This window comes from Panthera uncia (assembly GCF_023721935.1).
Source record: "Panthera uncia isolate 11264 chromosome B2 unlocalized genomic scaffold, Puncia_PCG_1.0 HiC_scaffold_24, whole genome shotgun sequence".
NCBI classification, from domain to species: Eukaryota; Metazoa; Chordata; class Mammalia; order Carnivora; family Felidae; genus Panthera; species Panthera uncia.
In genome coordinates this window covers 24,528,250-24,542,824 of record NW_026057580.1, presented here as the reverse complement: position 1 = coordinate 24,542,824, position 14,575 = coordinate 24,528,250, and the positions used below count along the sequence as shown (strand labels likewise).

Here is a 14,575-nt window from a genome sequence, read left to right as displayed (position 1 = left end):
GGTTTTTCACAAAAGGCCTTTTTTATGTTGAGGTTATGTTCCCTCTAGACCTACTTTGTTGAGGGATTTTATCATGAATGGATATTGTACTCTGTTAAATGCTTTTACTGTATCTATTGCAATGTTTTTTATCCTTTTTCTTATTGATATATCACATTGACTGTTTTGTGTGTACTGAACCTGCTGCACCAAAACCAATAAAATACCTAGGTATAAACTTAGCCAAAGACATGAAAGACCTATACTTTGAAAACCATACAACACTGATGAAAGAAATTCAAGATGATGAAAGAAATGGAAAGATGTTCTATGCTCATGAATAGGAAGAACGTATATTGTTAAGATGTCTATACTACCCAAAGCAATCTACAAATTTAATGCAATCCCTATTAAAATACCAACGGCATTTTTCACAGAACTAGAATAATCATAAAATTTGTATTGAACCACAAATGACCCTGAATAGTCAAAGCAATCTTGAAAAAGAAAAACAAAACGGGAGGTAACACAATTCCAGACTTCAAGTTATATTACAAAGGTATAGTAATTGTAACAGTGGGGCACAGGCATAAAAATAGACATATTGATCAATGGAACAAAACAGAAAACCCAGAAATAAACACACAATTATATGGTCAATTAATCTTTGACAAAGGAGAAATGAATAGCCAATGGGAAAAAGATAGTCTCTCAACAAATGGTGCTGGGAAAATTGGAGAGCAACATGGAGAAGAATGAAACTGGGGACACCTGGGTGGCTCAGTTGGTTAAGGGTCCAACTCTTGATTTCAGCTCAGGTCACGATCTCCCAGATCATGAGTTTGAGCCCTATGTCAGGCTCTGTCCTGACAATGTGGAGCCTGCTTGGGATTCTCTTTCTTCCTATCCCTCTATCTCTCTCAAAATAGATAAATAAACATTTAAAAAAAAATAGAATTAAAAAAAGGAAATGAAACTGGACCACTTTCTTTCACCATACACAAAAACAAACTAAAAATGGATTGAAGACCTAGATGTGAGACCTGAAACCGTAAAAATCCTTGAGGAGAGTACAGGCAGTAATCTCTGACACTGGCCATAGCAAGAATTTTCTAGATATTTCTACCAAGGCCAGGGAAATAAAAGCAGAAATAAACTATTGGGGCTTCATCAAAATAAAAAGTTTCTGCACAGCAAAGGAAACAATCAACACAATTAAAAGGAAACCTACTAAATGGGAGAAGACATTTGCAAATGACATATCCGATAAAGGGTTAGTATCCAAAATATATAAAGAACTTATACAACTCAGTCAAAAAACAAATCGTCCAATTAAAAAATGGGCAGAAGACATGAACAGACATTTCTCCAAAGACATTCAGATGACCAACAGACACATGAAAAGATGCTCAACATCACTCATTATCAGGGAAATGCAAAGCAAAACTATAAGAGGTGATAATGAGATATCACCTCTTATCTGTCAGAATGGTTACAATCAAAAACAAAAGAAACAAGTATTGGCGAGGATGTGGAGAAAAAGGAACCCTTGTGCACTGTTGGTGGAAATGCAAACTGGTGCAGCCACTCTGGAAACAATATGGAGGTTCCTTAAAAAGTTAAAAAATAGAACTACTCTGTGATCCAGTAATCGCACCACTGGGTATTTACCCAAACACAAAAACACTAATTCAAAGTGATAATGCACCCATATATTTATAGCAGTATTATTTACAATAGTCCAAGTATCCATCGATTGATGAATGGATAAGGAAGATGTGGTGTATATATACACAATGGAATAAAAAAGCTATAAAAAAGAATGAAATCTTGCCATCTGCAGAGAAAGACAAACACCCTATAAATTCACTCATAGGTATGATTAAGAAACAAAACATGAGCTAAGGGGAAAAAAGAGAGAGAGACACAAACCAAGAAACAGACTCTTAACTATAGAGAATAAACAGATGGTTACTAGAGGAGATGAGTGAAATAGGTGATAGGGATTGAAGAGTATACTTGTCATGATGAACACTGAGCATTCATAAAGTAAAAACTTAAGGGGCACCTGGGTGGCTCAGTTGGTTAAGTGTCCAACTTCGGCTCAGGTCATTATCTCATGGTTCTTAATTTCAAGCTCCCCTTTGGGCTCCCTATTGTCAGCACACAGCTGGCTTTGGATCCTTTGTCCCACTCTCTTTTTTTGCCCCTCCCCCGCCTGTGCTCTCTCTAAACATTAAAATTTTTTTTAAATGAAAAAAAAATTTTCTCCACAGTGAACATATTGCACAAGTAACATTTTGTAACGTTAATAAGTCATTATAGATATATAATTTCAAATATAGTAAACACACACTACAGAATCATCTATTATACAGATTTGTGTATGCCACGAATCAACCTGTCTCCCTTGAGATTTAACACTTAATGAGAGTTACATAAAACAACCTTTTGTATACTAGATTTCTTAACACTAGCATTAATAAAGGAATTGTTATTTAATTTACTAGATGGCTCCAACATTTCAACAGGCAGTGAAAGGCAGCAGACTTAAGATTAAAGTTCTAGTTCTCATCATAAGCATCTTGAAGAATGTTAATTCCACACAGCAACTCCATCAAAGGAAGGGCTTCGATGATAATCCTTAGGAGTGCTGGCTTTCAGTAATGAAGTTTACCTGTCCACAAAAATTTAATGTTCCAATCATTTTACTCTTGACCCTTATGTGCACTACTAGTGATTGCAGGCTTAAGAGCAGCAAGAAAACACTTGCATCGAATTCCATGGTTCTCTAGAAAAAATACCTACTCTTAGGACATCCTCTTACCTTAGCAAAAAGATGATCCCTATATTGCTGTTGAGTAACAAAATTTTTGTAACATACTACACAAGCAAAGGAATTGACGAATGGTCCATGTAGTGTAATTGTCGGATCACATGGAGAGTGATCAAACCTACTCAGCAAAAGAGAGGTAGCATTAGAAAAGTCCACATTTTAGGAGCCAAACTATGTTGCTTCATTTGTTAAGCATTTGCTTATTTGTTTACACACACATACACACAACACACTCAGAAATTTATACTTTTCTATTGAAATATTAAAAACGTTCTTCATGTTCAAGAAATATCAAATGACTCCTAAATGCCACACACAATCCCTTCAAACAGTGACCAACAGTTAGCTCAAGATTTCATAAAAGTATCCAAGATCCAATAAAACAGATTTAAGCGTGTCTTGCCAAACTGGTACAATTCCAGTCTGAAAGTTATAGAGCCATCATCTTTTCCTTTTTGCCTTATTTGCCACAATATTTACTAATAGTTGTAAATGAATCAACAGAATTATAATCTCATGTCAAGATTTCTGGCACACACCTGTTTCCTAAAAATGGCTTTTAATCCTTTTAATGTTCACTTTAATCATTTAGTAAGTATGTGTCATTTTAAACTGCCTCAAAGACTTTTAAAAACTCTTTAGATATAGTATGCTACCTAGTTATTTATAGAATGCTGAAGACCGTACAAAAGGCTCTATAGGTAGGTTAATGCATAAGCAGGGTGAGACATCTAGAAATGAAAAAGGTTGTGAGACCCCAAATTCTCAATTTCCATCTTTAAACTATTAGAAGGAGAGATTATGAAGGTAGGAATGTTTTATACCTTTAATACTGCTTTTCCCTGATATTTACTTTCTCAAGCTCTACTATTAAAAAAATTCAGTAAGTTAATAAGATAGGTTTATAAATAGAATATTTATTATTAATTTTGCTACATTTGGTTTGCTTTTAACATTTCTTTTGTAATACCATATTAGCTTTCTTTAGGCTAAACCAAATATCTGTAAGTGCTTTGTGTCTCTTGAAATTTGCATTTATGGGCTGGCTTTATCTACAACGGATTCAACTGCATATCAATGTAAAAATCTGTTCAAAATTTTATGAGACATATTAGGATAAATACATACTTGAATGCTACAAGTCTTTAAAGAAAAGAATATAACTAGAGAAATCTGACTTTAGGCCTTCTAGAAAACCTAAGAAATATAAATTTAAAATAACTATCATAAGAGCATAAAACAATTTGTCTGGAATATAAAGCTATGGTTACAATGGCATGAGTGCATCATGCTTTCATTATATGAAATCACTTTGTAACACATTTGCTCTTCAGTATCCACTATTCTGAGTATCACACTCACCTTTTCAAATGTCCTAAGAGAAGGTGTCCATTATCAAATTCCTTGTTACAGTGCATTATGGGACATAAAATTGGTTTCCCAGACACCTGCATCTGGCCTCCTCTTCGGAATGAACTTTTTTTTCCAGAATTAATTGTGCCTGTTTTGAGTCCTGCATTATTGGAAATACAAATTCTTAAGTTCCTACTTCAGATATTTGTCCTTTGGACAGGTAACCAAAATTACGGCAAAATAATAAATACTATGAAATAGCATCAACTGGGTGATCCTAATTATAATTAAAAATTTCTTAGCTTTCTAATAAAACATATGATAACCTAAAAATAAATAGTTATTTGGGACAAATAAAGCTGTTAACATCTTTTTTTTTTTTGTTTTTTAAAGATTTTATTTTTTTAAGTAATTTCTATACCCAATGTAGGGCTCAGACTTCCAACCGGAGATCAAGAGTCACATGCTCTATTGACTCAGCTAGCCAGGTGCCTTTTCTTTTTGTTTTTGAAATAGGTATAGGGATTAAGTTTGTTTGTATGTTTATTATTGCTACAGCCAGTGTGGGTCTTGAACTCAAGACCCTGAGATCAAGAGTCACATGCTCTGTTGACTGAGCCAGTCAGGAGTCCTGAATGCTGTTAACATCTTTAAGTAACATTCTCTGGGGGAAAAAACTCTATTTTCTTAAGTTCAACAGCCAAGAAATGTCAAACATTAAATACTGATTAGAAAAGCAGTTGCTGGGGCGCCTGGGTGGCGCAGTCGGTTAAGCGTCCGACTTCAGCCAGGTCACGATCTCGCGGTCCGTGAGTTCGAGCCCCGCGTCAGGCTCTGGGCTGATGGCTCGGAGCCTGGAGCCTGTTTCCGATTCTGTGTCTCCCTCTCTCTCTGCCCCTCCCCCGTTCATGCTCTGTCTCTCTCTGTCCCAAAAATAAATAAAAAACGTTGAAAAAAAAAAAAAAAGAAAAGCAGTTGCTCCACAGACCCCTACCCTTCTTTCTCATTTATATAAACTGGCAAAGATCTTCTAATTTTTTTTTTCTCTTTTAACGATCTTAAACACATTAGAAGATTTAGCTATATTATAAAAGATTGGGGTTCTCTGAAAATTATGTTAAAAAATACAACTGGGAGAGCGGGAAGAGTGGAGAGCTCAGGGAGGCAAGGAAAATAAGAGTGGTACTTTCTGAAGAAACCAGCCACTGAGCAATGAGTTCCAACCTGGATATCAAATAATGCAGATCTCAGTAATAAATTTACAGAACACAAAGCAGAGATTTACTTATTGTTACTACCTCTTTCCTTTCTATTTATTCTATTTTGTCCCTCTTCTTCTCCTTTCATGTAAAAAAAATTTTTTTTAAATCTTATTTGAGAGACAGAGAGAGCGAGAAGAAAGTGCCAGTGGGGGAGGAACAGAGACACAGAGGGAGACACAGAATCCAAAGCAGGCTCTAGACTTCGAGCTGTAAGAACTGAGCCTGACACAGGACTTGAACTTAGGATATGATCTCAAGAACCATTCTTGAGATCATGACCTGAACTGAAGTTGGACACTTAACTGAGCCACCCAGCCACCCCTCTTTTTCTCCTTTCAAAGTTTGCCTATCACTAGTTTCTCTCTTTCTTTTTAAAGTAAACTCCATGCCCAAAGAAGAGCTGGAACTCACAACCCCAAGATCAAGAGTCACATGGCTCTACTGAATGAGCAAGCCAAGCACCCCTTTTCATCACTACTTTCTCTTAATTAATCTTCCTCTATCCTGATCCATTCTTCATCCCCTCTCTTTCTTTATAATCACACAACTCTTGTAGACTAATACCCCTGGCCAAATTTTGTTCCCAGGGAAATTCCGAATGCATGATATATGATGGAAATTTTGTAGTCACACTGTATAAACCATGAAATGTAAAACTGCCAGGATTCTGACTGTATATCACATGATTATACACAGACGGTTTGATTATTGACTCCCTTTTATAATTATTTGTGGATTGTTTCAATACCTTGAATATTTCATACAATAGAAAACTAAGTTATTTATCTTTATGGCAGATTTAAAGATTTAAATAGAACTTAAAGATTTAAATAGAATGAATTATTCTTTTAACATCATCTAGTTTTAAGATCTAGTTTTAAGATTCTCCAAATGGTTATTATACAAACTTAAGGTTTCAACTGCTTTTCTGCTGTTTTAGTCCTCATGGGGGGAAGGCCTCCATTAAAAGCTGCCAAAATGCTTATCAATGTGTTCTGACAACATTGAACAGCATAGCATTAATCATATTTTAATCTTAAAGAGGCATTAAATGACAATGCATTTTTTTATCCTTAATTTTCTGATGCAGTCGCAATTATGACAGTTTTTATTTACCGTCGATCCACATTCTAGATGTTGCTCCATTTTGATCTTTAACTAAATAAAGGCTCTGACTAAAAATAATAGCAGAAAACAATCTATTGAAAGAAAATAAGCTTTACCCATGGAAAGGCAAAAGACAGAATTTTTTTTTCAAAATACAGAAATTTAAACAACTCTTTTCCTTAAATAGTATAGACAGTGTTGTTTTTGGGGCGCCTGGGTGGCTCAGTCAGTTGAGCGTCCAACTTCGGCTCAGGTCATGATCTCACAGTCCGTGAGTTCGAGCCCCACGTCGGGCTCTGTGCTGACAGCTCAGAGCCTGGAGCCTGTTTCAGATTCTGTGTCTCCATCTCTCTCTGAACCCCCCGCCCCGTTCATGCTCTCTCTGTCTCAAAAATCAATAAAGGTTAAAAAACTTTAAAAAAAAAAAAAAGAGAGAGTGTTGTTTTTAAGTTATGAAGTATTCAAATGTATACAAACTGGCCTAACTGTAAAGATCTATAAAAGATGAATTTCTAGTAGAGTAATTATAAATAAAGTACTTAAACTACTTCTAATCAAAGAACTGAATTACAAAGCTGGATACTTTGGAATAGATTGAACAAGTCCCTTAGTGCTACTTTAAAGTAGAATCTCACTTTCTGTAATTTAAGAAAACAATGACTCATCTCTGTTTCCCCAGCTATACCCTATCCAAATATCTCAGCACTTTCTAAAGATAATTTATGGAATAGCATCATACCAAATATAGTCAGTGCTGAAGCAGCTGTTCTAGAAATAGATCCCAAACTTTCGTTTTATAGTATTTTTGTAGGGAGCAAGCAAAAAAATAAAACAATCATATAAAAAGAGTATAACTAAAGACCTTAAATCCACACTTAAGCTCATCAGCCACCAATGAATCAGGTGTGACCTAAAGATATATACAATAACAAGTCTTACCAAGACATGAAGACACAGTTAAATGACTCATTTGTTCCCCCCTGACCTGTTCCGACAGATCCATAAACAGATGCTCATGAATTCATTTTACAAGAAATTAAAATATTGTGCCAACCTGGAGGCTAGGGGTATGCCTAAAGGGGCATATTACCAGGCCAACTAGCATTCTAGACAGGACTTGAAGGTGTTAGATTCACATGAGATAAACTATTTTTAGAAGACATCTTATAGATGAAATAGTCCATTTCTCTATCAAAAATACCTAGGAATCTTTCCAAAACTATAGATGTCCTAGAATTATCTCTGGAGATGAAGCCAAGGTATGTATTTAAAAGCTCCCAGGTGACTCTGATGTAGCTAAGGGGAAACCAGTGAACTAAAGTCATTAACTTGCACTAAGAACAGAATGCTTATCAAGAGGAAGTTTTTATTATTCGAAGCCTTACAAAGAACAACCCAAGGGGCAAAATCATTTACCACAATTCCTAAGTATCTTTTGCTAAAGCAGGTCTGGAATGCCAAACAATTCTTTTGTTTAGTTGAATGACAGTCACATTTGGAACTCAAGTCCTAGGCTTCTTTTCTGCATTCATATGCAAATGATTATAGCCTGCTTTGGCTAATATTCAACCAGCATTTATTATCTCTATGCTGAGCATTCTTTTTAGGCACTCACACAAAAAAGAATTATAAACCTTGGTCTTTGTCCCCAAAGAGTGTGGAGTCTGACAAAGACAGATGTGCAAACATTTCAATTCAACATAACAAGGTAAAAACCGCACTAGAGAACTTTGGAATTATCTCATCAGTGGTAATCTGATTCAAAGAAAACCCCTCTGAAAACAACTTCAGAATAACAAGATATCTAGGTTCAAGTTGAGTACTGCATGCAGTTATTTCTTTTGTTTGTTTGTTTATTTATGTTTAGAGACAAACACACACACACACACACACACATACACACACACACACACACACACACAGTGAGAGGTGGGGAGGGGCAGAGAGAGAGAATCCCAGGCAGGCTCCACAGTGTCAGCACAGTGTCCAATGTGGGGCTCGAACTCAAGAAACCGTGAGATGACCTGACCAGAGATAAAGAGTCAGATGCTCAACCAACTAAGCCACCCAGGCACCCCTGCATGCGCAGATATTTCTAATGGCTTTTTCAATGAAATCTTCTGTGGATTATATCCACAGCTAAGATTTCTGTGGATATCCCAAGCGTTTAAAAGGCTCACTGTTTTGTCTACAAGACAGGCTAGAAAAGCTGCCATGGTGTGAATGTCCCACTGGCTCTTAAAGATTCCATCAAATTATCTGTTGGGGGGAAAATGTTCCATAGTGACTCTTTCAGGAACCTAAGGTCTGCAAAGAGTTAGTGAAGAAGCTACCCAATGCTTTAGATGAGACTCTCATGTGGACACTTCCTTCCAAATATCTATACAGGCTGCATTGATGAATAAATAAATAAACATGAACTTTTTAGATCTCAGCTTAAAATCCATTTCATTAGAGAAGCCTTTCCTGACCCCAAATAATCCATTAAAAATCCTCCCAAAACACATGCACTATTCCATGTAACAACTATAAAATAACACGAATAAATACATGAGCAGTATCTAATGAGATCAAGGATGGCCTATTATAATCAAAATACACGTTTGCCAATGTAGAAAGACAAGTGGTAAAGTAGGCCATTATTAATTACTGAAACTAAATTTCAATACTTTATACACTTACTAGCAACTGAATAATACAGACATAATGCATTAAGGCTTTAGGGAAGCTCAGTAACCTCAGTGTTCCACTCTGATCACTAAAGAATACCTGGCATTTTTAGCCACTGGTCCACACACAGTCTTGCTGCTTCTGTATCAGAATGTCCTCGAATAAATTCCAATTCCTGTAATCCATGAGCATGCTGAAAATCGATTTTTTCCTAAAGATATTAAGAAGAAAATTAATTAACCTATGATTACTAACCTGGTTTCCTTAAGAAAAAGATTTTAACATACTAGTGATCAGAAAATACTGATTATCCTTTGTCCCTGTAACTCCACATCTGGACATCTATCCCAAAGAGAAAAGTCAAAACAAAGGTTCATGCTCTAAGATACTGATTCCAATGTTATCTGTATTTGCACAAAGTTTGCTACAATCTACATCTCCAACAATGGGTACTGTTTAATTATGTACATATATCTCGTGAAAGTCAATTAGAAACATTAATCAAACTTTTTCAGTGAAGTAGGAATGTATTTTTGTATCAAGTAGGTCACCAAATAGTATTAAACAAATGAGGCCAAATATAAATAAATATTAATTTCAAGCTATATGTAACTACATCTGCTGCAGAGGGGGAACAAACGCTGAAAGTAAATATACAAAATGTCAATGACTATCTCTGGGAATGGAAATATGAATGGTTATTTTAATTTTTAAACCAGTATACATTCTTTTCAAATTTTCCACATATGTTCTGAAGTATACAGAAGCCTATTCAATATTTGTTCAGTGAATAGTATTAATAAGAGCAGATATTCATTAGTACTGAGTATGTGCCAGTATAAAGCATTTATTACCATCTAGATCCACAATTAGCAAACTTTTTTCATAAAGGGCCGGACCAGTAAATATTTTTAGGTTTTGCAGACCATACAGCCCCTACTGCAACTACTCAACTCTGCATGAAAGCAGCCATAGAGATCATGTAAACAAATGGGGATTGCTATGTCCCAACAAAATCTTATTTACAAAAAAAGGTGGCAGGCCAGGACCAACCATGAAATTAGACTTGTGCTTTCGACTGTTAGTTTCTAACTCTTCCTGTATATTACCTGTAAATCTTTTGCATACTGTCTGATCATGCTATATCTAACAATTAACACTTATTGATGACTTATCATGCCATTATTCTAAAAGCATTTTAGATTTTTCACAATAAATTTGTGAGACAGGTACTATTACTGTTTGCATTTTATGATGGGAAAACTGAGGTACACAGAAAGGTCAAATAAATTGCCCAAGGATAAATAACAATGACAGGATGTAAACTCTCACAATTTGATTCTAGAATCCATGCACTTAACTAGTATACCATACTGCATCTCAACAAAGTTGTTCTTAAAAAGAAATCACAAAGTCACAAATGCTAGATTTGTAAGAGACAGGCCAGAATAATCAATGGCCTAGTTGGCAATACAACAAGATCTTCTATCAAAAAGTAGAGGAACAGGGAGATTCAAGATTTAAATCTGAAAAAAATCTTCTATACAACATTGTTCAAAGTACAGCCATACGATACTAATTCTGAAAGATGTTAACAAGCATTATATAGAGATTTAAAAAATTCCCTATAATCAAATTAAGTAAGTATAGAAGCAATGGTTTTAATACAAAATTTAAAAGTCTCCTTTAGTGCAGGACTTCCAAAGCCTTCAAGCGTCAATGTTTGTGTGATTTTCCACACAGAGAATATGCAGTATCTCAAGAAATTATCAAATATTTTTTTTCCAAAGTATATCCTGATCCTGCAGTATTAGTGTTCTGAGTAATACGTTATGGAAAACAAAGCTAGTTTATCCAAAGAAGCAATATGGTAAGCCTCCGGTAGACTCCAAAGACGTTTTCTAATGTACAAAATTAAACTACTTATCATAGTTCCTTACAAAAATCTATCACAATAAAAACTCTTAGATTAAGATCAAGTACAACTACATGCCAGCCAACAGCCTATTTATTTTAAATTGTCAAAATTTAAAAATAAACAGATTTTTAAAAAGTTCTGACATTTTTTATAACAGAATTTGAACTCTCTGGTGATAGTCAATGCTCAAAAAACACTTGTTGGCTGAAGTCATCCCCAAATTAGCCACTACTTTTCCTTTGTCATGAAGCTTCTTCCACAAACTTTAGGGTTATACCCCTTTTTGTAAGTCATCTTAACTCTTACAGTATAGCCACAAGCAAAGCTGGTAGCCGGTCAACTAGTCAACACAACATTATCTCTGAAAGTAATTTATCTAGTGAAGATTTTGAAGTTTATTTACTTTGAGAGAGCACAAGAGCACAGGTGTTTGCACACAAGTAGGAGAGGAGAAGAGAGAACAAGAGAGAAAATCCTAAGCAAGCCCTGCGCTATTAGCACAGAGCTCCATGTGGGCCGTGAACCCATGAACCATGAGATCATGAACAGAGCTGAAACCAAAAATGGGACGCTTAATCGACTGAGCCACTGAGGTGCCCCAAGATTTTTTAAAATTTCTTTTTAAGTAGGCTCCACACCCAAAGTGGGGCTTGAACTCATGACCCTGAGATCAAGAGTTGCACACTCTACTGACTGACACAGCCAGGTACCCCATATGCAGTGAAGGTTTTAATGAATTTTCTTTTTTTCTATAAAACCACTCCATCACAAAAGATGAACAATTCACCTTAATAGTAAAACATCAATAATTCACAAAGGCCTAAGAATAGTTGGAAGATATTTTCTACTATATCTAGTTTTAGTCAGAGTTATCATCCACTAAAACTCCTCAACAGTTATTTTTATTTTCGTTTCATTATCTTCCTTTCTGGGTAGTTTATTTTTGTTTTCTGTCATCTAGTTAAAACAAAAAAGAAGTTATCTACACAGGAAACCAAATTTTAAAAAATCATGAATGGATAGCAAGCAGTGAACTAAAGCATCTGTGTTACTTTCTCCCTTAGAAAATGAAATCTTAGGGGCACCTGGGTGGCTCAGGTGGTTAAGCTTCGACTTCGGCTCAGGTCATGATCTCACGGTTCGCGGGTTTGAGCCCCATGTCCAGCTGTGTGCTGACAGCTCAGAGCCTAGAGTCTGCTTTGAAATCTCTGTGTCCTTCTCTCTCTCTCTGCCCTCCCCCACTCTCGCTCTGTCTCTCTCTCAAAAATAAACAAACATAAAAAAAAGAAAGAAAGAAAGAGAAAAAAGGAAAATGAAATCTCGGGGCACCTGGGGCTCAGTCGGTTAAGCGTCTGACTCTTGATTTTGGCTCAGGTCATGATCTCATGGTTGGTGGGTTTGAGCTCCATGTTGGCTCCGTGCTAGAGCCTGCTTGGGATTCTCTCTGCCTCCCCCTCCCCAAAATAAATAAACTTGGAAAAAAAAAAAGAAATCTTAAGAAGAAAGAAATTTAGATACATTTATTCTTCACAACTGATTAAACAAGAATTTCACAATTTCAAGAAGTTCATTCAATGCTGAGGTAAAGTCTTTAATAGAATAAATCAGCATTTATATGAGTAGAAGCTAAAACCACCCTTGAGAAAAGCACCAATTATCATAGTGCCTATAAGATTCTGAACTCTTCACAGACGCTTTATTATTCATATGGGAACACTGCCTGGGAAAAGAAGCTAGCATCATTCAGGAAATCTGTGGAAAAGGACAGCTTGCAAATCACCCCTCTCTCAAGATTTTCCCCATGACCCATAAACAATACATTTAACATAGTTTTGGGGAAAAATAATCTTCCTTAAAATTGATTATTATTTCTGCCAGGAAAGAAATGATCCTATTTTTTTTTTTATATCTCTATGCATTAAACATTTTAAACATACAACTAGAATACTATGCACTAGTTTAATTGGTATTACATTATGAAGTAAAAGTCCCCAAACAAATCTATTTCTAAATGTAAAGAATATTAATTTATTCTATACCAAATTAGGAGATACTAAAACAGAGGCTATAGAAATATGCAAATTCCTTTAAGATAACCAATGGACAAGCAATCAAAACACAGATGTTAAAATTATAAAGTCCTAGTGCTTATCCCAACCTGGGAGATCATCTCCGACTCTATCCCTACCAAATTAAAGTACAAAGTCTATAAAAGATAAGTGACCTGCTGAAACCTAAACAAGCAGCTGGCAGTGCCATGATTTCAATTTCTTTCTTTTTTTGTTTTTTTTTAAAGTAAGCTTTACATCCAATATGGGACTTGAACTCATGACTCTGAAATCAAGAGTTGCATGTTGTAGGAGTGCTTCGGTGGTTCAGTTGGTTAAGGGCCTGACTCCTGATTTCAGCTCAGGTCACAATCTTACAGTTGTGAGATGTAGCTCCACATTAGGCTCTGTGCTGAGCATGGAGCCTGTTTAAGATTCTTTCTCTTGCTTTCCCTCTGACCTTTTCCCTTACATATGTGTGCTCTGTCACTCTCTCTCTCTCAAAAAAAAAAAAAAAAAAAAAGAGTTGCATGTTATACTGACTGAGCCAACCAGGCACCCCTCAATTTCCATTGCCAAAGTCCTAGTATGAAGCTTTATTTACCCAACTCATCAACTTTCTACTCCTAACAGAGTAGAAATATAATAAATTTATATAAATTTTTATAAATTTTTTTTAAAAAAAAAAAAAAAAATTTTTTTTTTTTTTTTTTAAAGTAAATTCTACCCTCAACGTGGAGCTCAAACTCATGATGCTCACATCAGGAGTCACATGTTCCATCGACTGAGCCAGCTAGGTGCCTCAGTATTGAGGGATTCTTTAAGTAATTCATCCAGGGCCTTCTAAAGCAAGTGAAGAAAAAGATTTACATCATTAGATATTCTAAATTAGGCTTCATTTTCCACATAGCAGCTTTTTGACAAACCTGATTCAAAATTCCTTCCTTTTAGTAATAGATTTAATCTGAAGGGACAGGCTCAAGTTTGAGAAAGCGGTCTGATTCTATTTAGTAGAAAAACCTTTCTTTTAATAGCTTTCTAATAACCTTTCTTTTAACAGCTTATGTCTATGAAAGCACCAATAAACTCTTTTCACCCTTGTGATATAGTAATCAGAAACCCTTAATTGCTTATCTGCTGTAAGAAATCCCATGATTTTTAATTCCCAAAAATAAAGCCCAGTCAATTTTTTCTCCTGTATACATATATGATCAGAATCTAACAAACTAAAGACAGAGATATAAAAAGTTATTATGAATTACTACTAAATTAATGAGCTATCTAGAGTCCATACTGAACTGGATTCAATTACACATTTTTTGATGACAAGTTTCTCTTTACAATTGTATTCTAAACAATTCTATAATTTGGTAAAACACCAACTAAAAAACACCAACCACAT

At 35.4% G+C, this 14,575-nt stretch overlaps 1 protein-coding gene across 4 annotated transcripts in view; it reads right to left on the bottom strand.

Moving 5' to 3' along the window:
• ZNF451 (zinc finger protein 451) overlaps window positions 1-14,575 on the bottom strand; it is an 84,440-nt gene that overhangs the window by 36,084 nt on the left and 33,781 nt on the right. For 3 of the 4 annotated variants that reach the window (XM_049652852.1, XM_049652850.1, XM_049652851.1), the window contains 3 exons: window positions 9,307-9,418; window positions 4,178-4,328; window positions 2,807-2,933 (listed from right to left, as the gene is read on the bottom strand). In XM_049652852.1, the coding sequence (XP_049508809.1) occupies window positions 2,807-2,933; window positions 4,178-4,328; window positions 9,307-9,418 (390 nt within the window). Of the gene's footprint in view, window positions 1-2,806; window positions 2,934-4,177; window positions 4,329-9,306; window positions 9,419-12,454; window positions 12,600-14,575 lie in introns of those variants that run through there. The other variant, XM_049652853.1, reaches the window with a different exon arrangement.